This window comes from Petromyzon marinus, chromosome 29 (genome assembly GCF_048934315.1).
Source record: "Petromyzon marinus isolate PM22_M1 ecotype Great Lakes invasive population chromosome 29, UKy_Petmar_22M1.pri1.0, whole genome shotgun sequence".
Taxonomy (NCBI): Eukaryota; Metazoa; Chordata; class Hyperoartia; order Petromyzontiformes; family Petromyzontidae; genus Petromyzon; species Petromyzon marinus.
Genome location: NC_133695.1, coordinates 1,447,109 through 1,473,480, shown reverse-complemented (window position 1 = coordinate 1,473,480; position 26,372 = coordinate 1,447,109). Strand labels below are relative to the sequence as shown.

At 51.9% G+C, this 26,372-nt stretch overlaps 1 protein-coding gene across 2 annotated transcripts; it reads right to left on the bottom strand.

Moving 5' to 3' along the window:
* Positions 1 to 4,152: 4,152 nt before the first annotated feature.
* LOC116947376 (BTB/POZ domain-containing protein 6-A-like) lies at positions 4,153 to 24,584 on the bottom strand. 2 transcript variants are annotated; one of them, XM_032963033.2, is made up of 5 exons: positions 23,201 to 24,584; positions 16,553 to 16,609; positions 10,513 to 10,603; positions 7,685 to 7,803; positions 4,153 to 6,958 (listed from the first exon to the last, which is right to left on the bottom strand). In XM_032963033.2, exons 1-5 carry the CDS (start codon positions 23,329 to 23,331, stop codon positions 5,923 to 5,925), a joined length of 1,434 nt encoding a protein of 477 aa, XP_032818924.2. In that variant the 5' UTR covers positions 23,332 to 24,584; the 3' UTR covers positions 4,153 to 5,922. The 2 variants fall into 2 exon arrangements, with proteins under 2 accessions (XP_032818924.2, XP_032818923.2); XM_032963032.2 differs by lacking the exon at positions 16,553 to 16,609 and having other exon boundaries at positions 23,201 to 24,582.
* Positions 24,585 to 26,372: the final 1,788 nt, after the last annotated feature.

Genomic DNA, 26,372 nt, shown 5'->3' with positions numbered 1-26,372 from the left:
TTTGTTTTTTTTACTGGAAAATGTGCTCGAGATTTTTTTCTTCTTCAAATCTCTTTTTTTGTAATCTATCTCCACGAGCAGAGTCACAGAGTGTGCCTGTGATTATGGCAAAGTCCCATCGGACCTCGCAAGCTCAGCAGGTTTGAGGCTTGGACAGTGCTGGAATGAGTGTCCGCTGTCCGTGGTTTTGTAAAGTTGGCTGCAGCACAGAATATCCAAGTTTATTCTGTATCTCCCTCCTCCCACCACCTTCACCAACCTGCACTGACCAGCGTGGTGAAGTATGGTCACACAGCTCACGTGACCAGCACGGTGAAGTATGGTCACACAGCCCCCGTGACCAGCGTGGTGAAGTATGGTCACACAGCTCACGTGACCAGCGTGGTGAAGTATGGTCACACAGCTCACGTGACCAGCGTGGTGAAGTATGGTCACACAGCTCACGTGACCAGCGTGGTGAAGTATGGTCACACAGCTCACGTGACCAGCGTGGTGAAGTATGGTCACACAGCCCACGTGACCAGCGTGGTGAAGTATGGTCACACAGCTCACGTGACCAGCGTGGTGAAGTATGGTCACACCGCCCCCGTGACCAGCGTGGTGAAGTATGGTCACACAGCTCACGTGACCAGCGTGGTGAAGTATGGTCACACAGTTCACGTGACCAGCGTGGTGAAGTATGGTCACACAGCTCACGTGACCAGCGTGGTGAAGTATGGTCACACAGCTCACGTGACCAGCACGGTGAAGTATGGTCACACAGCCCCCGTGACCAGCGTGGTGAAGTATGGTCACACAGCTCACGTGACCAGCGTGGTGAAGTATGGTCACACAGCTCACGTGACCAGCGTGGTGAAGTATGGTCACACAGCTCACGTGACCAGCGTGGTGAAGTATGGTCACACAGCTCACGTGACCAGCGTGGTGAAGTATGGTCACACAGCCCACGTGACCAGCGTGGTGAAGTATGGTCACACAGCTCACGTGACCAGCGTGGTGAAGTATGGTCACACCGCCCCCGTGACCAGCGTGGTGAAGTATGGTCACACAGCTCACGTGACCAGCGTGGTGAAGTATGGTCACACAGTTCACGTGACCAGCGTGGTGAAGTATGGTCACACAGCTCACGTGACCAGCGTGGTGAAGTATGGTCACACAGCTCACGTGACCAGCGTGGTGAAGTATGGTCACACAGCTCACGTGACCAGCGTGGTGAAGTATGGTCACACAGCTCACGTGACCAGCGTGGTGAAGTATGGTCACACAGCTCACGTGACCAGCGTGGTGAAGTATGGTCACACAGCTCACGTGACCAGCGTGGTGAAGTATGGTCACACAGCTCACGTGACCAGCGTGGTGAAGTATGGTCACACAGCTCACGTGACCAGCGTGGTGAAGTATGGTCACACAGCTCACGTGACCAGCGTGGTGAAGTATGGTCACACAGCTCACGTGACCAGCAAGCCCTCACTGAGCAGTGAAACGCCAAAGGACTGTAGTGTACATATGCACACTCACAGACAATATATTATGCCTCTATAACCGAGATTGCAAACATGTAAAGTTCTGAAAAACAATTTATTTGGAAGAATGTACAAAATATCTCACCACGGTGGCGAGATGTTAACTACCTCGCCTGGTATACCGGAGGTTTGTGGGTCCGACCTTGACCCTGCTGCTGTATATTTGGAGTTTTCACGTTTTCTCCGGGTTCTCCGGGTTTTCCCTCCACATTTAGACATGCGGTTTAGAGTGTTTGGCTGTTATCAAGTCCCCACGTGATAAGCCACTTCGTTGAGCTATCATTTTGTGACCAGGTCGCTTCTGAAAATATTAGCAATGTAGCTGCGTGGGCTTTACCTGGTAAAATAAAAAAAGAATTGCTTAGTTTAGAGTTTTTTTGTTTGTTTAATGCTACGCTGAATGTATGAGAATCGGTTGTTGGGCATCTTGCTGTGTAATTGCTGGCTCGGCACGCTGGATGTGTAAACCCCGCGTGTCCTCGAGCGCTCCTCCACAAACCCCCGACTCTGACCTCGCGTCCAGAGTTCAGGATCATTCCGCAGCAGCTACCGACAGAAGGCCACCACCGGCCCAGCGCTGCCTTGCAATCAACAAAGACAAAGGTCCCCCGTGTAGCCTTAACAGACCGTCGGGGCAAGTGCTGTCAGCGAGCAGCACCTATGACGGCCCGCACGGCACACCGAGGGGGTGGTGTGGCCAGAACCCCGCCCGACCGCCTTCGTCTCCCCAGTGGCGATGTCGACACGTCGCACCAGGTGCTCATTTGAAGCCGAGTCGATCTCGGCGACGCCCAGGACCGGTTCAGATAATCGTCACTGGAATTGATGGTGGCCGTGAGCGGGAATCGAACTTGGGTGACCGGGTTCGTAGCCCAGCGCGTGAACGGCTGCACTACCGCTCCCCATAGGCACATGCAGCGCTTAAACAGCCCTGCAGCGTGACCTTGTAGCGTGACCTTGCAGCGTGACCTTGTAGCGTGACCTTGCAGCGTGACCTTGTCTAAAGTCGCGGGGAGTTGGCGGGTGCACGCATGCACAGGGCGGGGATTCGTGGCCCGATACGGTGAATGTTAAACAAACTTTAAACAAATGTTAGACGCTTCGCAGAAGATTGAGAAGACGATGCGATCTGCTTTGGTTTGTCGTGCGTTCTGCTCTGGCTCTCCCCACGCCTGTGAAAGCGAGGAAAGGCTGCCACAACCACGGCTTAATTGTGCTCATCTTTTGTACCAATTTTTTTTGGGGGGTTTTCAGTTGGATACAAGAATCTTGAATGTTGCGGAGCGGAGCGGGGGTGAGCCACTATCGTGGGAATTGTGGGCGGGGAGGGGGGCTAATTCCCTCTCCAGCTCTGTCAACACACAACAGGGCCGCTCTTGAGGCCAAGTCACTTACCCTCGTTTAATACGGTAGTATTATGGCTTTTATTAATTCGCCAAAAAATATATAACTCGTGAAATTGTAACGGGGAATGATTCTTGCATATTTCATGGAGTTTGCTGGCAGAGGTGGAGGCGGGTGGGGGGGGTGGTGGGAAGTCGGGGTGGGTAGAGGGCGGGGGGGGGGTGAGAGGGGGGTGGGGGGGGTGAGAGGGGGTGGGGGGGGTGCACTGCCATCGTGTGACCGTGGGGAGGCTGCGTGCCCTCCCGCTCCCACCACGGCGCGTGGTGATGAATCGCTGCCAGGTTTTTGATAAATCCGAGTACAGCTGACCAACTCGCTCAGCGCGGCTCCGTCGCAAGAGGGACGAATCATTTGTGGACGGCGCATCTCCGCCCTCGGTCCTGGTGGTGGGCAGGCCTTCTCGACGCGGTGGGCTTGCGAGCGAAACGCAATCCCTCCCACGGACTTCGTTTTGCCACGCAACGGTCGGTGCTGTGCTCTCTCCCCACGTGGACAATTTCAATGAGTGAAAATAAAATCACCGTTGACTTTCCCATGATGGTACGTAATTTATGGACACCATAAGGATGATGGGCTGAGTAAACCCCCACCCCCCCTCCCCAACCAGGATTTGAATTTAAAACCTTCCAAGCTGCTGGTAAATCTGACCAGTAAAACAATAAGACGATAAAAATTAATTCCTGCCCTGTCAATATACATCACGTAGCATCTTGAGCACGGTGAAACGCACTCCAAATGCGGCCACTTAGTATCCGGTGCACAAGCAGCACATTCTGGAAAAGAAACTCTTTGTGTGTTCCCTTCCAACGATATCTCTGGGGTGCTCGTTGTTATTGCGGATAACGTGTGGGGGGAAAAACGCCCCACGAGTGAATATAGATCAGCACCGGGCAGCTGGCATGGAGCTTGGCGCATAGCGAATGTGTTTTTTTTTTTTAGACCTCACGGTAATTGAGATGCAAATGTTACCCTTGATGGCTTTCCCTGTAATTCCTGCCACTTGTTTAATTTTCTCCGTAAGTGATGCGAATGACCGTGCCCATTAAGCTGCGTTGCACAAACCAAACGGCATCCCCTACGAATAGGAAATATTTAATGCAATGGTCATTTAAAAAAAAAAAGGCGCCGCAAACATCCATTGAAGAAATGGAACACGATTGGGTTCGGTGCGGCAAAAAACAATTAGCGCGCAATGCTCGGTAAAAAAAAAATCGTTACATTCGGACATAGTCTATCTTTTATTTTTTTCAGCTTTTAAAATACAAATACGACAACCAGCATTCCCAACCTAACATACGCAAATGAAGCTCCATATATTAATACAAAAATATTACAATAAATACAACCAAATCATTGCGCAAATTCGCTAAGGTGCTCTAAGTCTGTACAGGTTTACACAGTATTACAAAGATGTTATATAAACATATAAGCGTATGCACGTGTAAGCGAGCACACTAACAAGATACAGTGATGAACAGACAACAGCAGGTGTAAAGGCGGTACACGTTATGTTCTAGTGGCATTCCTACTTAGCAGGCGTGTGTCTGGATTAATTGGATTTTGTTTTTGCATAGCGAAATGAAATGTTTTAGACTCGTACACAAAGCACGTCGGACCAAAGATGCACGGCCGAGACAATGCCCAGCCATGAATTCTAAGCATCACTCGGGACACAAGCAACTTCTGAGGCTGAACAAAAAACGATTCAAATCACAATCACGCGTGATCCTACAAGGGGAAACACGGAGAGAAAAGAGAAAATCAAATGTTCTCGTTCTAGATTTGTCCATGGGAGCTTATAGATTGTACAGTTTGACTATGAAGCACAGAGATGAAAATGTGGTTTGTAGCAAATGTCATCAAGAGTTTATTAATATATTAACTGCATTGATATAACAACAGTACCTTCATATTATTGGTTCTTTCGGTAAAGTCACGTAGAAGGGAAACAATAAAATAAATAAAAAATATTGTTTAATATTTTTTATTTTTTAAAAAAATATTGTTTTATATTTTTATTATTTTATTGTTTCCCTTCTTCGTGACTTTATATGAATCCCTGCAGTGACGAAAGCTTTAAATACAAATGTAACAGTACCTTCATTGAAATTATTTTCAGGAGGAACCAAATCAGAATATTTTTGCCAATACACCGAATCAAATGTAATGATGACTTTACCAATTAATACAAAGTTGTGATCAATGCACTAATGGGATAATTAGAAATGTATACTGCAGACTGCTAAGAAAGCAAAAAAAAATGCAAACTTAGAGAATTATACATTTTTAATTACCTTATCCTACGCAGTTCATGAATGCCATTATGATGCAAACATAAATGAGAGCATTTAAACGCGTTCGTGAAAGTGGACTTATGCATTCGCCACAATTGGTAACAGGCAAAGCAGCGATTCCGACAATCTCCTCTGGTCGCAGGAGTGCTGCGCCGTGATATTTCCGCGTTCCCGGCACCCACTGCAAGGATTGAAATGCTAATCCGATGTGCTCAGTAAGCACAAGACAATATATATATGTATAATTGTGTTTACTTCGCCCAACAGGGCATTTTATTTATTTTTCAGCTGAAATAAGGATTCTCTTCCAGTAACGATGGCGTGACATCTCCAGAGGCACAGACACGTGCACGAGGCCAGTGTAAATTGCTAAGTCTATCATCGCGCGCTGTTTACGCAGTGATTTACGCACAGGAATGATCTAGTTTCTTCATCTCCATAATCTTTCATGAAACCATTCAATCTTCTCTCGACACGCCTATTATAACTTTCAACACACGTTTTGAGCACGGTAGTTTTTCACTCCACGAGATTATCATCATCATCATCATCATTCGAGGACATTTGGCTCACTTCTACATTCCCGTACACCATTACAGCCGTGTGACTAACGTCGCCTCGGATCCGGGGGGAAGTACAAAAAGCGTCGACTCCCGACGTCGGAGACGCTTGACGACCTCCGCTCGACGCCCCGGTCCGCCTCAGCAGTAGAAGATGAGCTCGGGGATCTGTCCGCCCTGCACGCCTGTGCCGTTCGTGCTGTCCGACGAGCACTGGAACTGGAAGGTGACGTTCCCGCACGTCACCTCCGTGAGGCCCTCCTGCCCGAAGTAGCTCAGTTCGCTCCCCTCCAGCACGACGCTCACCGTGTAGAACGCGTCGGGCTCGATCCGCACGGGGTGCTCGAACCAGACGGGGAAGGTGGACGACGAGCCGTCGGAGCAGAAGGCGGCCTGCCGCTGCGCCAGCAGCCCGCCGCCCTGCCGCTTGAGCTCCAGGCCGACGCCGTAGTCGGCGCGCTTGCCGCTCGAGCCGTAGAGCCCGAGGCCCGACAGGAAGACGCGCTGGTCGACGGCGAACTGGATCGAGTCGCAGCGGCCCCGGTAGCGCCACTGGTTGCCGCGGTAGGCGCAGCTCTGGAAGCGGTGGCAGCGGCGCGGCGGCAGCCCCGCCCGGCCCTCCGTGGGGAAGGGCAGCGAGGGCTTGAAGCGCGCCGTGTGCCAGAGGAAGACGGCGTTCACCTCGGTGGGCGTGAGCAGCCCCGACTGGGCCACCACGTCGGCGAACTCCTCCACGCCCATCGCGGGCACCCGCAGCAGGTGCAGGGTCTCGCCCAGCGCGCGGCGCCGCCCGGCGGGCGTGGGAGCCAGGCCCCGGCGGGCGCACTCGGCCTCGGCCCAGCCGAGGGCGGCCTCGAAGACGGTGGCCTCGGCCGCGTTGAGGGTGTCGCGAGCCACGACGCTGGCCAGCGTGGCCTCGTCGAGCTCGCGGAACGCCTCGGAGCGCAGCGCCAGCTCGGCCTGCGCGTCCACCACCTCCCAGCAGTGCTGCGTCAGCTCCGGCTCGCCGAAGAGGCGGCCCTGCGACAGCAGCGTGCACGCGTTGGCGGCGCTCAGCTCCGTCTCCAGGAAGGCCACGCACGCCCGCGCGAGGTCCGGCACCAGGTACTTCTTGGCGGCGTACAGCGTGGCCAGCGCCGTGTCGGCGTCCAGCTCCATCTCGTCGCAGTAGAGGTACCTGGGGGTGGGCACGCGGGAGAGGGAAAGGGGTAAAGGTGCGGGCCCTGCTCGTCATGAAGGTTTCTTTGGGTGGTTCCATCGATTCAATATCAATGCGTGTCACCACCACCGCCCGACACGGCCAGTTAGTAAGGTTTGTGACGTAAATAAGACGTGCCAGTTAGTTATTACTTCAGCCCACCGGGTATGTTGGAGAGTAAACCCACAGCATCTACGATACGAGTGTGACGTGTGCAGCCCTGCTGCTGTAGTCTGCACGACGCTGCTCCTGGTGGTGGACAAGGGCCTCCCCGCTACAGGGAGCCCCGGATAGCTCCTCCAAGAAGCTAATACAGTCTCGCCTCCCACGTAGCCAAGACGTCTTGGGAGAGGTGGGCGAACCCACACGGATAGAAAGTGTGCAACTGGGTGCTCGGGCTTCTAAACATTTGTCTACTTCATGCGGGAGGTGGGACGGTGGCGCAGTGGTTAGCACGTTGCGCTGTCAACGTGGCGACCCGAGCGGCATATAAACCGGTCCTCAATGCCCCCCCCACCCCCCCACCCCCGCCACTTCACGAGCCCGCGCTGCCCAGCGTCGTGACGCAAGTTCAAATATTCTAAAACTAACACGTGCCGCTACAGCACAGCATGGGGAGGCGTTGTTCCGGCAGCGCATAGACAAAAGGGGCGGCGCGCGGCTGGGCCGACGGGGAGTCCGGACGATGCCGCGGCTCTCCGTTACCGGAGCAGCACGAGGAACGCCGTCGGCTCCACGTCGGGGATGTGAACCTCGTGGCCGGTCTCGGCGAGGCCGCCGTAGAACATGGCGTAGAACACCGAGCTGCCCACCGCCAGCACGTACTGTGAAGACAAAGACAAGCGCCGCTAGCGGGGAGCGGCACCCACGAGGACCGGCGCGGCACACGAGGGGGTGGGTGGCCGGCACCACGCACGGCCGCCTTTGTCTCCCCAGTGCCGAAGTTTACGACACACCGCTACACCAGGTACTCATTTGAGGCAGAGTCGACCTAGAGGAGGCCAAGGACCGATACAGATAATCGTCACTGGGGCTGGCCATGAGCTGGAATAGAACTCGGGTCGCCGGGTTCGGAGCGCATTGTGCTAAGGATTGCACTACGGCTCCCCACGGACCGCACACGCGGCAGCACGGGCGGGGTGGAAGATGAGGTCAAAGGGCAGGGGAGCTGCCACTGTGGGTGCCGTGGCTCAGACAATGGGTAAGAGAGACACCCACAAAAACATTTTGACAAAAAAAATCGTGCAATTTTTCACTCCCGTGTTTTTTCTCTCTCTCCCTTCAACGACAAAACCTTGGGAAAAAAAACACACACAAAGTGACCGCCCTTTATAGCTCAAAACTGAGGCAGTGGCCGGGAGTCGCATCGATTCAATGGAAGTATACGGCAATTCAACAAAATGTTTGGCGATGCTGCGTTGCCAGTGGTGCGGTGCACAAGCAGAATTAACAAAAAAAAAACCTAAACGCATTCGTTAACAGCGCCGTGGCTTTTAAAAGTAAAATAAATAATAGACAACGTATCGGGCAATGACCCTTTCTTCAAAGCACATCATTTATGAGCTCTGAAGAAGGGTCATTGTGCCACGTCTCGTTCTATTTACACACACACACAGTAGTATGGTAGAATTACGATTATCCGTGGTGGTGTGGGCCCACGAACTTCACGGAGCCTCTCTGCAATCTACCCAAGAAGCCCCAGCAACCATTCGCTCATCAGCAGGCCACCCCCAACTTCCACCGTGAGACGGTGCAGCTGTTAAGAGGCGGCAACAGTTCCGGCGCTTACCGAATGTGACGTGTCGTTATTCACGTCAACTCTTAGACGGTTGGACAGGCTACTTGTAAAACCTGCCCTTTGATCAAATCTCACGGGTTTCTCGTCAGATCTCAAAAGCTAAGCAGGCTTTGGAGCCTGGATAGGACTTGGACAGTTGCAGAGGCTGCTATGGGGCTACGTCGCCAGCAGAGGGGAGTGCAGCAAGCAACCATTGTTGTATTGTGCTCCGCTCCCACATCTATGCTCCCGCAGTCTCCAACCCGCACTGAGCAGCGAGGTGAAGTATGGTCAAATGCGCCCCAAGAGCAGCACGGCGTGAGGAAGCTCTCATCCAGCAGTGGAAGAGCAAAAGGGCTGTAACTGTACGCCTGTGCAGTGTGTGAGGGAGGATCACATTTGTCGACACATCCTCACGGACGTTGGTGCTGCTGGCGTGAATTCATCTTGCGGTGGCTCCCAGGTCCAGAAACCAAACCCGGTCCCCTCTCCTTTGCTTAGTGACAGAACATGTGTTGCATGTATAGTTGCCACCTGTCCCGTTTTTCTGAGGACGGTTTTGCTTTTTGAGATCGCTGTCATGCTGTGAACAGTAAGTCTTCCTGAAACAGTAAGTCGTCCCGAAACACGTTTCAGCAACACGTCATTCTGCACTCTTCTGCGATTGTAAAAAAAAATAAAAGAATTCGTCTTTCAGTGACAGGTCCGAGTGTTGTATACCTTCCGAGGTGGCAACCGCAGTCGCACGAAACACATCCCATTTCAGACATCAATCAACGCCACGGCCACCAATTTGCGGAGAAAGTCAACCAGTGGCTATCCTATGGGTAGACTCGCCCCCGCCATAGTAATGTGGAATTCCCAGCACCGACACTCAAGGCTGTAAACCTGTAGATGTGCACCAACGCCTCAATGCTAATTGCAGCAGGGTCATCACGTCGCATGCCACGGTCGACGCGCGAGATGAATCGTTCATCGCGAAGGCCATGCTTCATTCACGGCCGTTGTCAATTTTAAGCCTTTCCCGTTCCGAAGACGTCTGCAAGTTGCAGGGTGGAGTGTCCCGCTCACCGCCGAATCTCGGAACTCGCAAGCGGTTCAGCATTAGTTTTATTTAGAGAGGGGTAGCGCCGCTGTTTTTAAAGACATTGTGCTCACCACGCAGAGAACCGTAGCGACCCTACCCCACTATGTGATAGCTGGCGCCATACTTTGCCACTCGCCCCCCTCCCGCATGGCCTTGTACTTCCGATTCCGTTCCGATGACGTAACAGTTCTTTACTGCAAGGCCCGTGGGCCACTGCCAGCCCCCTGGCGGCCTTTAGTGGGGCCCCCAACAATACACAAAAGTGAAAACACCCCCCTCATCATCATCGTCATCATCGTCGTCGTCATCGTCGTCGTCGTCATCGTCGTCGTCGTCATCGTCGTCGTCATCGTCGTCGTCAACGTCGTCGTCAACGTCGTCGTCGTCATCGTCGTCGTCATCGTCGTCGTCATCGTCGTCGTCATCGTCAACGTCCCACCCCCCCGGCTCTGAAAATGAGTGAAGAACCCTGGCGAACTCGTACGTCATCGGAACGGAATCGCAAGGGAAGAAATACGATGACGCACGCTCGCACGCACGCTCGCACGCTCGCACACACGCTCGCTCGCACGTCACCGTAACGGGGTAAAGGGTTCAAGGCGGCCGCCGTAACTGTCGTCCCAGTCCCGGCGCCCCCCGGCGCCCCCCGGCGCCCCCCGTCGCGCCCACCTTGTGTGCGGGGATGCGCTTGGTGGCTCCGGGCGGCCCCACCACAAAGTGCACGTCGGCCATCATCTCGCTGTTGAACATCACCGCGTTCCTGCAGCGACGGGGAGGGGGGGGAGAACATTGGCATACTGCAGCCCGACTTACTATGCAAACATTTGTCCAGCGCGGCTCATCTTTAATTCCACAAACACGCAGCATATGCCCAAACATGCAGCAATCATATTCTTGTTTGCGAATTAGTAAGGACGGAAACCAGAAGGGTGAAACTAATTTAAATGCGATTTTTGTGTAATATATAAAATGTGTGCCACTGTGTACGCTGAATCTACGAGTCTATTCCAGGGTGCTCATTTCTGTTCTCACTCTCAAGACAACTGAAAGCAATACAAAACGTGCTCTCGCATTGCCATACGGTTTAGGCTGACGACAATAAGCGCCAATTTTGCTTAGCCCATGTCTATTTTCAATGCATTATGATTTAAAATTTCCACAGTTATTGGTAAAGTGGCACAGAAAGCACTGCAAGTAATGCAAATTGGTCTACTACTAAATACGTGAGCCTTACATCCAAAAAAACCCTACCTTATCGCATTACAAACACCTGTACTGTGTATTGCTTCATACGGAATACTCGGTTTCCTGTGTTGATATATATGATAGCTTGATAGGTGCATGTTTATTTGCAAATATCAACTTGACAAATGCATCCAAGTGTGATATATGTACTGAAATCTACACGGCAGATATTATCAAGTCATTAGTGTAACCCTTCATCACATTCGTATACTGACATGCACCCTCAAATGTACAGGAACCCCACTATAAAGATGACCTCTGCTCTCTATTTGTATACGCAAAATATTTTTCTAAATAATTTCAACAGTAGAATATCCCCCTCCCGCACCCTTTCATTTGAGCATATATGGCCAGACTTTGCTTTTGGGAGATAACCGACAGTTTTGCGACTTGCATCCATAACCATTTTAAAACATTATCATTATAAAATCTGAAACGTGCCTATAAAACACAATGGGCTTCGAAGCCACTCTGTCCATCCGCCCACCTCTCTCTCTCTCTCTCTGTCTCACTTCCCGACGTGAACCCAGGAACCAGCCACGATGATGCATGGCCGGCCTGTGGAGAGGGGCCCTCCCCTACTCCTGGGTTGTGACTCGGCTCAGTGAATCGTTATCGGTAAATACAGAGCCAAAGCGGGGCAATAAATGAAAGGCTACACGCAGACTGACTGCATAAATAAAGAAATGAAAGGCTACACGCAAACTGACTGCATAAATAAAGAACACAACGGCAATCTAAAATACGGGCGCGTCTCTTTCTATGAGAATTCGCTAGAACGAGCTGTTTGAAATTAGACCCACTTGTTCACGTAACGAGCAAATGTTCACGTAACGAGCGAGGAGACCGGTCGATCGCAATTCCTTCCGTTGGTGGGTGGGTGGGAGAGGGGTGGGTGGGTGGGAGAGGGGATGGTGGGTGGGTAGGAGAGGGGATGGTGGGTGGGAGAGGGGATGTTGGGTGGGTGGGGGCGCTAATTAATTGTAGACGATGAGGACAGGCACCTGGAAGCACTTTGGTGGTATTACCGATAATGTTATATTACTTTATTTAAACAATTATAGTTTGTATTTTTCTCATGTTAAAAAAGTGTGGCACATTTTTGGGGGGCTGAAACCTCGGCTTTGAACATGGGAGTCAATGAGAAAACGATGATTGTGTAACGAATTTTCGCTGAACGAGCTATTTTCGATTAACATTATCACCGCTCGTTCAGTGAGATACGCCCGCATTTCACTTTTACAACCTCTGGACTTGAGCCACCCGTCACAGGTGTAAAATGTACGCGAGGACACCAAATCAGGTGCTGCGTTCTCCCGCGACTCAAAAATGACCTCACCTTCACCGCTATTCTTGGGGCCATTTGGGTAAAACTACGCGCAGCACAGGGCAATATATATTTAAAAATACGCCAGCACTCAGCTTCACTCTTATCAGATGAAATAGTTTCACTTTAGTCGAACTGCTTACTGCCCCGTTATAGATGGCCACTTTCTCCCAAATGCTGAGGGCAGACTTTGTCTGAAAATTTTTTGTTTGTTTAATTATTAAAACAAATCTGTAAATTAAAAAAAGCTGATATCTGTGCCAGTTTGCCACCCAACAGAATGTAAAACATGCCATATGATTTTATCATGCAAAAGCGACCCCATTAATATAATATGTAAAGTAAAGTTTACTATTCACAAGTTGGCAATATCTTTTGTATTCTATAATACCACATTGCTCTTTTCAACGCGTGATTATAGCACTGATATTTGTAGGGTGGCACTGCATTGGCAGTGGTGCACATGCACACATAAAAGCATTTTAAGCTCAATAAAATCGTCAATAACACTGTGGCCTTTAAAATAACAAAATTACTTAATAGGTGGCATTTCGGTTAATGGCTCTTGTGAAGAAGAAGAGCCCATCGCCTGTAACGTTGCCTACGACAGACTGTGTTACCCTTTTTATTTTCAAGGCAGTGTTATCGACGAATACATTGAGTTGCATGTATAATTATACAGGGAACAGCTCATACTGTATTACAATCTGTGTGTGTGCATACAAGTATGCACATTATGGTAGATTTAGTGAGTTTCCATAAAAAATATGGAAGACTGTCAAAATGCTTTGAGCACATATGTACATTAAGCATACACTTCAATCATTAAAAGTCTGTATAATCGCCGCTAACATAAAGTGCAATTAATTTTAAAACAATTCCTACAATCTAATGGTGCTCTGCAATCAGCACGGAATTACGCCGACATGACATCTCACTCGCATCTTTCCGTATTTCCACCCATCAAATCGGCTTAAGGCGGTGCTTAATAAGAATTTTTCTTGACTTGTGTGCAATGTAAAAAAAATCCAAAGCAGCTTATGAATGTGGCCGACATATTTGCCGTGCCATAACAACACGCCAGCGTTCACCGATTCGTGAGCTGCGTTTCTGCGGTGGAGATGTTGACGACGCAGGCGATTATTAGGTCACCTTGTCCAATTGTGAAACTCTGGTGTGGGCAGGTGTGCGTTGCAAGGCGACGTTGGCAGATGCATGCCTGTTGGGCAATGCAATCTGTTCCAGGCTCCGGTCGTTCATCAGCACGAGTTGATACTCTGCACATGGGAGTTGCTACATCTTCCGTAATTTCAGCACTGTTGTTTTTGCCAGGTGAGCAGAGACTCAAACCAATTTCAGTCCCTGACGTTCGGAGGGCCCAACAATCTGGACCACACCGAGTCTTGAATGTGACAAAAATTGCGCGGCTCCCTTGCTTATGGCAGCCCGCAATACTCCCCGAGTTGCATTGTCTTGCCTGTGCCACAATGTGCTGTTCAGGGGAGCGCAGGTTACATCAAGTTTCGACCAAGGACAATGGTTGGAATGTTTACACAATGACCTTTCCTGAGCATTGTGTCAGGACAAAACAGGCTTGAAATTCTACTCTTAAAGCTGTCCCTCGATTGTGTCATTGTTCGACTCACAAACGGGTCTGGCGAGGGGGAGGGAGGTTTAATTGCAGCATGTGGCTAACAAATGCAAAGTGGAACATTATTGCAGTTCTACTTGCATGTGTAGGAAGAAAAAGAACGACTGTTGTACTTACGAAATTGTATTTTTTGGCGGGTGGGGTGGAATTAAAATTTGCACCGATATTAGTGGACAAAAATGCATTTGTGAGCCGCTTAAAAAACAATCGTAGGCTTAAATTCAATAACCTGCAGCAGGCATTGAGAGTGTTTTCACATCACCGACCGCTCTTTGCGTCCATCACCCGCAGCCAATGGACTGCAGGCCGAAAATGTCAAATGCAATACAAAGGTCAGCCTCCGCACAGATGATCAGAGATTAACGCACGTCAAGACGAACTGGGTGGAACGAACTTTGAACCGGATTAAACGCGCCGGTATTGCGATATCGAACCAACACACACATATATATTCTGGATGCACGTCTCTGCCACACAAATTGTTTGGCCAATCTGCCACAATTCAAAGTGAGATGTCAGCGACTCAGTAGATGCGACACTCATAGTGCATCATGTCGTGGGTATACCGTTTTCAAAAATCAGTCGAGTATAATAATGCATTAGTTGCTGTGTTTCATAAGTGTTTTATTTGAAATTGACTTGGCACCACGGACAGAAGTGGAACTTGAACTGAGAGCTATGTGACAATGAGAACCCGGGCACAATGTGCCGGAGACATCCCCCCCCGCCTCAGGTGCTCGCTGTAGCGATCTGCTGCACACGACCACGAGTGGAATACAAAGGTCCCCCGTATAGCCGTAACAGAATGTTGGGACAAGTGCTGTTAGCGAGCACCTATGAAGGCCGGCACGGCACACGAGGGGGTGGGTGGTCTGCACCACGCTCAGCCGCCTTTGTCTCCCCAGTGGCGATGTTTACACATCGTACTAGGTACTCATATGAGGCCGAGTCGACCTAGGGGAGGCCCACGACCGGTTCTGTAATCGTCACCGGTTTTGGCCGCGAGCGGGAATCTAACTCGGATCGCCGGGTTCGTAGCGTAGCGCTAACCGCTACACTACCGCTACCAAAATTGTCTCACAATGTGCCGGATACATCCCCTACCCCAGGTGCTCACTGCAGCGATCGGCTGCGCCGCAGCTCGAGTGGAATAGGAGGCCACACGCACACACAAACTACCTCCTTTATCTCTGAAAGAGGATAGATTGATGACCAAGCTGAGGAGGCCCAATTACATTGGCAATGTCTCCTCCATTGCCTCACAAAAGAGAGATAGCAAGCGCTTCTCTTTCTTATGGTCAAAGATCGGATAAGAAATTAAATAATTAATTAGAATACAGGGTGGTGGTGGTGGTCCATGTCTTTTGCGACCCCCGATTAATTGACCCCCCCCCAAGCATTTTTTCTCTTTTGCTTATTAATTTCTGTTTTCCCACCCACTGGTTTACAAAAATATGAAGTTTTAGAGAATTTAATGGAGGGGGGGGGGGGTGGTCACACGACATCTGCACCACTGTATTTTTAGCAAATTCATAATGTTAGTAAATCCACGATTGCCACTACTGCCACCACTGCATTGAGATTATGTTGGTGCTATAAATGTCCAAATGATGGGCCACTTCGTTGAGCTATCATTTGTGGCCAGATCGCGTGTGAACAATAAGTTCATACCTCAGTGGGCTTTGCCTGGTAGGATGGGGATGGTTTAGTGTTGTATTTGTACGTGTTTGGGTGATTTGTGTTACCTTTCTTGTACTTGGCACTCCTATCATGTTACATGTTGTACTGTTTGTTGTTGTATCGTTCTTACTCGCCCTGACTGGACATCTACGAAAAAGAGCTTTATAGCTCATCGGATTTTTCCCGTTGAAATCAATATTCTGAACTGTGGCCAGACGAGCAGTAGCTACGGCCACTGCATGCTTCACGTGGGCCAAGAGCTATGGCTCGTTACCCTTGGATAGCTTCCCCGTCATCACAAGACCCGGCCGTACGCCGTCGAGACAAAGAGCCGCCACTGAAAGTGTAGTGGGACGCAGAAGAGGAGGAGGAGGAGGTGTAATACAACTGAAATAAATTGACCGCAATGAGTTATGGAGGAGCTATAGCTTATTGGAAGTAGGACCCTCCTTCACATCTCAGGAAATTCAACGTAGATGCATTGCCCTTCGTCAATCCATTCCCCCACGCTGGTAGTGCGGGTTGAAAGTGAGAGGTGCGTGGATTATTTCTGCGGCGTCCCCCGCTGCTTTTAACATCGCCTTCCACATCCTATAACACCTGTTATGCACGGTTGCCCATCCAAGCACTGTTAATGGTCAACCCCTTATTGTATCTCAACCTTGCTTATTTCCCCCAGGATCTGACGATATTGGGCACGTTCCCGGTCATGTGATCGTGGTCATACTTTGTGTTGAGACGCAGAGCAAACACAAAATCGTTATGGGCAACTCACACCTCGACAATCCGGCCAAATCACATGCTACCTTTGCGATGTATGCATGCATGTTGAACTTCTTTCGCCCCGTACGTAGCCAACCTCACTAATGGGAGGTGCGGAGGGAGGACGACAAAAGTCACCACGAAAAGGAGTTATAAAGCAATAAGTTTTCAATCTAGATTTCAAAGTGCATAGCTCTAGTGGCTTCCGAATATCGGAAGGAAGAGCGTTCCAGAAGGACGTAAAAGTGGATCTGAAAGTGCGTTATGCAGTAACCGCCTTTGTTCGATGCCCTCTTGCCGTCATTGCCACATCCTCACCATGACTAAAAATAAACATTTTACTATTTGTACATTAGGTCCTGTGAGTAATTCAACAGAAAACCAACCGCATGGATTTCAACATCACTCTGTTGAAAGCTGAAGTAATAAGTGAAAGTATTTGCTGCTTTACTTATTAAACCAAATACACTCCGGCATTCTTGTACGACGATCGTGCACGCACCATTGAAATGCTTTATCGTGTGATAATATTTCATGCAGAGTTATATCGGAGTATACCTCATTCAGACCACAGTGGTTTTAATAATATCTGGAATATAAACTTTAAACAGCCATGTCTACTTACAACAATGCCCAAATACAATGGTAGCTCACTGCTAAACCAAACACACCAGTCTGCCGAGCCAATTTGGAAGATAAACACCGTTTAGTAAAACGGTAAAGGTGCAGCCCTGAAATTTCTTGCTCACGGGACTGCTGATAAAAGGACCTCCACTGGAGGAAGTTCTAGAGAAGCCCTCTCGAGGGTATTTGGCCTACTCTTCCACGCTGGCCAGGCGTCTTGGAAGAGGTGGGAGTACCCACACTTTACCCCACCACAACCATCCTCCATTCGACTATGGTGTGATGCAGTACTGATAGGTGGAAAGAGCTGGGGGGGGGGAGCGATTTAAGAACGTGCCAGTTGCTTCAGCTGCCACGTGGGGAGGTCAAATCGAACGGGCGAGCCTCTGGGTTGCAGGTCCAATGTGCTGACTATGACTCCACGGCAGGACACAACTGTTTTAGGAATCAGTAATCATCTCGGCAAACACGCACACTTGCACCGCCTTAATGTCGATGTCATTAGCGCACAGTTGTTGGCCTGAACTTTAAAACTGAGTTACAATGCACGCGCGTATGTCGAACGTCTGTCGCCCCGCACGTGACCAACCAACGATCGGAGTTCCACGTCGTTCGTTCCAACGAGGGCGCGCGTCCGAAATCGCCCGACGCCGGTGCGCCATTGTGCTCATGCGCACATCGCCTCTTGACAAGGCATTCATCGTGGATGACGATGGGGATGTCACGTTCGTTTGTTATCCTTCCCTCGCAAGTCCGATTAGGACGGTCGGCTGCGTACGGTGCGGAAGAAGTTCAACGTACACACTGTACGTGCATGCACACGTGCGCGCAAATATAAATCACTTGCGAGGAGGGCATCGGCAGGTACGCGGCGACACTCCGTTGGGGGACCCTCGCACGTGAACCCTCGCACGTGAACCCTCGCACGTGAACCCTCACACGCGAACCCTCGCACGTGAACCCTCGCTCGTGAACCCTCGCACGTGAACCCTCGCACGTGAACCCTCGCTCGTGAACCCTCGCACGTGAACCCTCGCACGTGAACCCTCGCACGTGAACCCTCGCACGTGAACCCTCGCACGTGAACCCTCGCACGTGAACCCTCGCACGTGAACCCTCGCACGCGAACCCTCGCACGCGAACCCTCGCTCGTGAACCCTCGCACGTGAACCCTCGCTCGTGAACCCTCGCTCGTGAACCCTCGCTCGTGAACCCTCGCACGTGAACCCTCGCTCGTGAGCCCTGCCGTTTCGTGCAAAACGCACGAGGCGTGTGTGAAGAAGCTTTCGCGTGTCACCCAGCCAGCCGTGAACTTGTGCTAACAATTCCAGGCACTTAATTTGGACGTCAGCTCCTGCAGCCCGTACTGCTCGGTGGAGGTGAAGCCTTTTTATATTTCTCAGACAAACGCCCCTTGAATTCAATAACGCGTGCCGCATACCCCCCCTGTTTGCTTTGAGCAGCACAGAGGGAAGACACACCATGGGTGCTGCGATATTGTGAAGAGGAGTTGGGGGCAACGTGCTGGTGTCATGGCTTAACCTGCAGAAGTCGTACTAATAATATTGATGATGGGTATTTTTGTTTTCCAAGGACAGCCTTTCATCGAGTCACGAGACTCAAGTTCCACCTGGATCACGCGTTACGATACTCGGGCAATTAATGACTTTAACGAGTTTTTGGCTTCGTGTGTAAGGCCATCGGATACACAAGGGGGGTCGGGGAGGGGGGGGGGGTAAACGCTCGAAACTCCGCACAGATTCAATAATCCACCGTTGTACCACCACCTTCTGGCCACGTAGCGGCCCGAGCCTGCAGCTGGCTCAGCCCCGCATGGCTGCAGGAGATCCGACGCGATTGGGCGCAGTCCGGGTGATCTGTTGGCACGTGTACATATACAGGGCCGCCCTAATGTCGATCCACTGCTGGATGAGGTGCACCCTGTGGGCATCGCGGCAGTTTCAGGATCGTGCATGCAGGTTGGTGAAGGCAGGTGCATAAATGCAGGATAAGAGTGCTGTACAACGGTGGATTTTGCTACACTGCCTTCTGCCGCTCTCAACAGCCTAGAACGACTTGGTTTACTTACGATGGGCAGCCAAGCAGGGCGATCAGCGCGAACATAATCCTGCTGAGCTTAAACCCCGCTTCAGCGTCTGAGATCTGATGCGACTGTGCAGGGCGATTTGACAGTCCGGCAAATGCAACGCAGCAACAGACTGGACCGCACATTTTCGCATTTAAATAAATGCCATCAAGTTGGAAGCTAATGTTGGTGGAGTTACAGCCCTGCAGAGTTCGTCCGTGGGGGCTCAAGGAGGCTGAGACCCCCCCCCACCACACACACACACCGTCCCTTCTAAATCCTTACAATCAAATAATGCAATGTTGGTGCAACATTTAACACCAGTGATTGCCACTGAGTGATGAGCGTCATAGTCGTCAGTCACGTACAGCACGCGCATGGCGCCGGTGACGCTAGCGAGCCAGAGCAGAATTCACGACAAAGAGCCACATGGTAGCCTTACTCATTCCTTACTCTCTCATTATTTCAAGTGTGTTCAACATCGATGACTGTACCCCCCCAACTCACCCACCCCCTGTGTTATTATTGTATCTCCCACACACACAACACATTTTAAAGCAGGGTCATGCTACTGACTAGGGTGGTCTTGAAGAATAATGTTGAGTCTTTTTGTAATGAACTCTGCCATGCAATCACGATCCGCCAATGACGTCACTTGATAATCGTTCTGGGAACGACAACAAATGGGGTAACGCCTCCCTCTCGAAAGCGACTGTGGAGGGGGTGAAAGCCTCTCACTTGAAGTGAAATAATTTCGTCGTAGCAGAGCGCGATATGGATATGCGGAGGGCGGCGTTAAACTTTGTTTTGTTTTGCACTCCAGAGTGAAGAAGCATCGCTCGCAACACCAAGCACAACCAAAGATGCCCCGCATAGCCTAGACAGCCTGTTGGGGCAAGTGCTGTTTGCGAGCGCCTACGAAGACCGGCAGGGCACACGAGGGGGTGGGTGGTCAGCACCACGCCCGGCCGCCTTTGTCTCCCCAGTGGGGAAATTGTTTTTTTACACATCGCACCAGGTACTCATTTGAGGCTGAGCCGACCTAGGGGAGGCCCCGGGACCGGTTCGGATAATCGTCGCTGGTGTTGGCCGTGAGCGGGAATTGAACTCGGGTCACCGAGTGAACACAGCCCACTAGTAAGGGTTGTCACGTGAACACAGCCAACTAGTAAGGGTTGTCACGTGAACACAGCCAACTAGTAAGGGTAGTCACGTGAACACAGCCCACTAGTAAGGGTTGTCACGTGAACACAGCCCACTAGTAAGGGTTGTCACGTGAACACAGCCAACTAGTAAGGGTTGTCACGTGAACACAGCCCACTAGTAAGGGTTGTCACGTGAACACAGCCCACTAGTAAGGGTTGTCACGTGAACACAGCCAACTAGTAAGGGTTGTCACGTGAACACAGCCCACTAGTAAGGGTAGTCACGTGAACACAGCCAACTAGTAAGGGTTGTCACGTGAACACAGCCAACTAGTAAGGGTTGTCACGTGAACACAGCCAACTAGTAAGGGTTGTCACGTGAACACAGCCCACTAGTAAGGGTTGTCACGTGAACATAGCCAACTAGTAAGGGTTGTCACGTGAACACAGCCCACTAGTAAGGGTTGTCACGTGAACACAGCCCACTAGTAAGGGTTGTCACGTGAACACAGCCAACTAGTAAGGGTTGTCACGTGAACACAGCCCACTAGTAAGGGTTGTCACGTGAACACAGCCAACTAGTAAGGGTTGTCACGTGAACACAGCCAACTAGTAAGGGTTGTCACGTGAACACAGCCAACTAGTAAGGGCTGTCACGTGAACACAGCCCACTAGTAAGGGTTGTCACGTGAACACAGCCAACTAGTAAGGGTTGTCACGTGAACACAGCCAACTAGTAAGGGTTGTCACGTGAACACAGCCAACTAGTAAGGGTTGTCACGTGAACACAGCCAACTAGTAAGGGTTGTCACGTGAACACAGCCCACTAGTAAGGGTTGTCACGTGAACACAGCCCACTAGTAAGGGTTGTCACGTGAACACAGCACACTAGTAAGGGTTGTCACGTGAACACAGCCCACCAGTAAGGGTTGTCACGTGAACACAGCCCACTAGTAAGGGTTGTCACGTGAACACAGCCCACTAGTAAGGGTTGTCACGTGAACACAGCCCACTAGTAAGGGTTGTCACGTGAACACAGCCCACTAGTAAGGGTTGTCACGTGAACAAAGCCCACCAGTAAGGGTTGTCACGTGAACAAAGCCAACTAGTAAGGGTTGTCACGTGAACAGAACGTGCCAATTCGTCACTAGTACAGGACGCCGGTGTGTTGGAGAGCCAAGCCACAACATTTACGATCTGAGCACGACGTTTCGTCAGTATTTGCTACTAGCATCATCAGGCGGACAGACAGATTTGTGGAGAAAGGACACTATGTTATTGACGATATTGGTCGCGAAAGCCTACGTGTTAAACAGCCACGAACATGACCGTGGCGTTCACGTCTAAATAAAAAGGGATACAGATGGGGGGGGGGGGTGGTGAGGAGGAGGAGTGGGGAGGCTCTGGAAAAACGTGCCCCAAGTGTTTGGAGTCGATGTCCCACGCGTTGATTTGTAGGCAATCTCGTGGCAGAAGAAATACAATTGTCAGGTCAGCAAGTAAGACGCAGCAGCAGCAGCAGCGCAGTTGGGCAGTGGGAGCGAGCAGGCGCCGTGTATGGGGGGTGGGGGGTCAGTGGGATGAGGTAAGTGCGGACGGCATTGTCTCGAGTTGTGTGCGCGCCTGAATAACAAACAAAACAGACAAAGATCCCCCCGTGTAGGCTTCACGAGACTGCTGTCGGGGCAGATTCTGTCAGCGAGCACCTACGGTGGGGCGAGACCTGTAGCAACATCGCCCGGCCGCCTTCGTCCCCCCAGTGCCGAGGTTCTACACACCGCACCAGGTTCTCATTCACGGCTGAGCCGATCTAGGAGAGGCACACGACCGGTTCGGATATAGCTCGCCACCGCTGCCGGCCGTGGCAGGGATTAGAACACCGAGTTCAAAGTGCACTGCGCTCACCACTGCGCCACCGCTGCGACACCGCTCGATACGGTACAAAATACAACTTTAAAGGGAACATTTTGCCTGTACTTACTCACACGAAGTCACACTGACACGTACAAAACAATACTGCAGCTACAGGCATAGTCCCTGTCTTGCTCATCGTGTAACCTAGTTTCGTTTGAACCCGTTTTTACGCGACTTACATCAGAGCGACACCACTTTGTAAATCCACTGCTGGCTGAAGGCCCTTCCCACGCCGTGTCGGTCGTGGAGGTTACTTATCCATACTGCACCACACTGGCCAATGCGTGTTGATGAAGAGGTGGGTTGGGTGGGGGGCTGAGTACGGGACTGGTTCGGACATTATTCTCTCGCCGTTGGTGGTAGCCGTGGCCGGCTATCGAACTCACGTCGCCGGGTTCAGAGCGGAGTGCACGACCCACCGAGTTCACTCAACATACAACGAGCGAGCTACTGCAGTCCGCCATCTGATCTGCGATCCGGCAGTAAACAAAAGCCGTCAGCACAACAGCCTCGAAGTGACGGCGATGTCACCACAGCCCTTGTGCCAGGCTAGGTGCACTGTCAGGTCACGTGAAGTGTCAAAGGCTCGCTGGCAAGAGGTGACGGGGCAGACCCGGGTGGAGCCTACGGCTTAGCTGACCAAGATTAGACGGCTGGGAGATTATTAAGAGGACCAGGTAAAGGCGCAGCCCTGCAATTGCTTGCTCACGCTGCTGCTGGCAGAAGGACCTCAACGAGACGGGACTCACTGGTGTCCCTTCGAGTCGGGGTATTGTTTGACCTCTTCATCCACGCTGCCTAGACCTCTCATAAGACGCATATATATATTAATGTATTAAATAATACCACTCGTGTTGAAATCATCGCACATCCACTCCGCAACACGCGCGCCGCGCCACCGCAGAGTCATCGCGGGCACGAACCTCTCCCTGATGGTGGAGTAGAGACCTTGCCAGTCCGTGCTCTTGCCGCGGCTGATCCTCGCGTCGTTCTCCGCGTTGTGGAACTGCAAACTCGCCGCCGCCTTCTTGGCGAGGAACATGTCCCCCGACATGTCCACGACGTCGCTGGCAAGTCGGCTCTGTGAACACTCACAAGTGCGCGCAAGCAGCCTCCCACTCACGATGCTGCTGCTGCTGTTGTTGTTGCTGTTGTTGCTGATGTTGTTTCTGATGTTGTTGCTGCTGTTGTTGTTGCTGCTGCTGTTGTTGTTGCTGCTGCTGTTGCTGCTGTTGTGGTTGCTGTTGTTGCTGCTGATGTTGTTGCTGCTGATGTTGTTGCTGCTGCTGTTGTTGCTGTTGTTGCTGCTCTTGTTGCTGTTGTTGTTGTTGCTGCTGTCACAGCCGCCAGTAGCGGCTGGTGGTCGTCGTCTTTAGTGGAGGCGAGGAAATGTCACAAACCGCGCAGAGAGCAAGGGAGTGTGTGGCGGTGGTGGTGGAGACGGCCGAGCGGACACAACACAGCCACTACAACAACAGTGGCACCACAGCGCTGCTGCTGCTCCTGCTGCTGCCTGCTGCTCCTGCTGCTGCTGCCTGCTGGGTTTGTCGGTGGGCCCGGGAGTCGTCTCGGTGCGGGTTGCAGGGTCGGCGTACACCACCACAACCACCACCACCGTGCGTGTTCCGTGTGTACCCCCCAGACAAGTCGCCTCCTCTTGAGTCAACACAAACAAACTCCTCTGGAGTCAACACAAACAAACTCTTCCTCCTCCTTCCCGAAGCGCTGTTCAGCGTGTCCCGCCGTCTCCCTCTCTCGGCGTCCCTCCTAGCCACCGCCACCTGTCTCTCTGTATTTTGTCTCTCTCGCTCCCCCCCCCCACCGTCTCTCATGTATCCCCACGCGTCTATCTCGTTGTCTGCGCTACGTATCGATATCTCTGTGCCAGTGTCTACAGTTACTTTTCCCTGTCCTGCACGCAGTGGTCTGGCGGTGTTCGCGTCTCTCGTTGTCTGCGGGGTGTTCCTCTGCCTGCCTGCCTGCCAAGTGTGTCTGCTGTGACGAGAGAAGAGGCTGCCTCGCACAGGCTGCGGGCAGAGGCGTGAACATGGAAAGAGTCTGGGGAAGGAAGAGGCTGAGTTTTACACGTGGCAACCCGATAGCACGATAATGTTGCGGCTCGGCAAGCGACGGCACAAAACCCTGCTGATGATGATGCTGCTGCTGCTGATGATGCTGCTGCTGGTGGTGGTGGTGGGCTTCGGAATAAAGCGACGCGTGCCCGAGCACATTTGCATAGCCCACAGAGGAGCGTCCCGGCGAATGGGAGAGCGGCGATGATGGGCGACGCGACGGGGAGGGGGGCAGGAGGAGGAGGAGGGAGCTGGGTGGGTGAAGGAGTCGCCAGGGAGTGCTGGGGGGTGGGGTGGGTGCTGGGTGCTGGGGGGGTGTGTGTCGGGGTTGGGTGTGCGGCATGAATGAAGGTTGCGTGTGGGGGGTGGAGGAGGAGGGGCGTGGACCAGAGGGGATGGGTATGGGGCTTGCCATGCCCGGGATGTGCCGCGTGTCCGCCCTTGTGTGGGGGAGCGGTAGCGGCTAGCGGCTCGCGCTGCGCTACGCACCCGACCACCCGAGTTCGATTCTCGCTCACGGCCAACACCGGTGACAATTATCCGAACCGGTCTTGGGCCTCCCCTAGGTCGACTCAGCCTCAAATGAGTACCCGGTCCGGTGTGTAAACATCGCCACTGGGGAGACAAAGGCGGTCAAGGAGGCGGTGCTGGTCTTGGCGGGCCTTCATAGGTGCTCCGCTAATCGCACTTGCCCCAGCAGTCTGTCAAGGCTATAAGGGGCGGGTGTCTTTATCTTTGCGCGAGGCTGAAGCGGCGTTGTCTTGCGAGTGTCCGGCCGGTGACGCCCGCGCGTTTGTTCGCGCGTCACCGCCGCCGCACGGCCACGCGTGGGCGCCGACGTGGCCGCGGTGGCGTCGTCGTGCCCGGCGACAACGCAGAAGGTGACGCGTGTGAGACGGAGAGAGAGAGAGACAGGGGCGGTGGTGTTGGTGGTGTTGGTGGGGGCGAAGTGACTCGCACCACCACCACCACCGTCGTCGCCGCCGCCACTCCACGCGCGCTTGGCTAAAGTGTCTGGGCAGCCAAGGGTTGTGCCGCTGCGAAGAGCAAACGCGAAACCACTCGCTGTAGGGGGTCGGTTCCTCGTGGGTGTGCTGCAGTGTGTCGCCTCCACTCTAGCTTGGGAGTGTGTTCTTTGGTTGCACCACGTGCTGTTCGGTATGGTGTCCGACGTTTCGCTCCATCTTATTGGCAGTTGTCCCCTCCCCCCCCCCCCCCCCGGTTTGTGTTTTGTATCTGTATCGACTGTCTGTCGAGACTTGTGGATCTGGTCAGGCGGGTCGGTCAGACATACGCAAAATCAGACGGGCTCCATGTGCTGGGAGTCCAGAAGAAGCTCCCGGTACGTGGAGCGAAACGTCGGACACGCCAAACAACACGCTGTACAACCCCGATAACACATCGGACAACCCCAATGTGGTGACGGTAGCTTTGCGCGCGTGCGATTTTGAAATGTGGCAGCGGCCTTAGTCGCGTGTATTATTGTTATCACTTCAACTGCCGCGAGGATCGGTGGTTTAATCGTTGGGGCATTTGATAGGTGTTTACGCTTAATTGCTGAGTAATAATTAAAACCCATGGATCCAGTGCGAATCCCGAAGAAATCTGTGGCAGCCACTGCGATGCAGAGGGCGCCCTTGTACAACTATAGACTGCATGGACTGTTACGCGACAAGGCGAACTTAAAACGCAGGTTTTATTTTTCTCGAAGCCAATACAATTATACGTATTTGTTTTTCTTTTTGGGTTCGTCCGCGTGGTAGTTTTCTGCCAAAATTATTGTCATTAACCCCTCCACCTCCGGACAATTTGTGGTCAGAATTTGATCAATGTACATGGGCACACCCTAAATAAATCTTAGTAAACGTGATAACTGCCGGGTGGTGGAGGGTTATTGACGCAAATTGTGGCATTCAACAACTGCTTGGCCGAATCGGGAAAAAATGGTTCAATGTTTGTGCAGCCCATTGTCAATTCATGGCCGGATGTCGGTGGTGGTAGTTTGACCATACTTCACCACGCT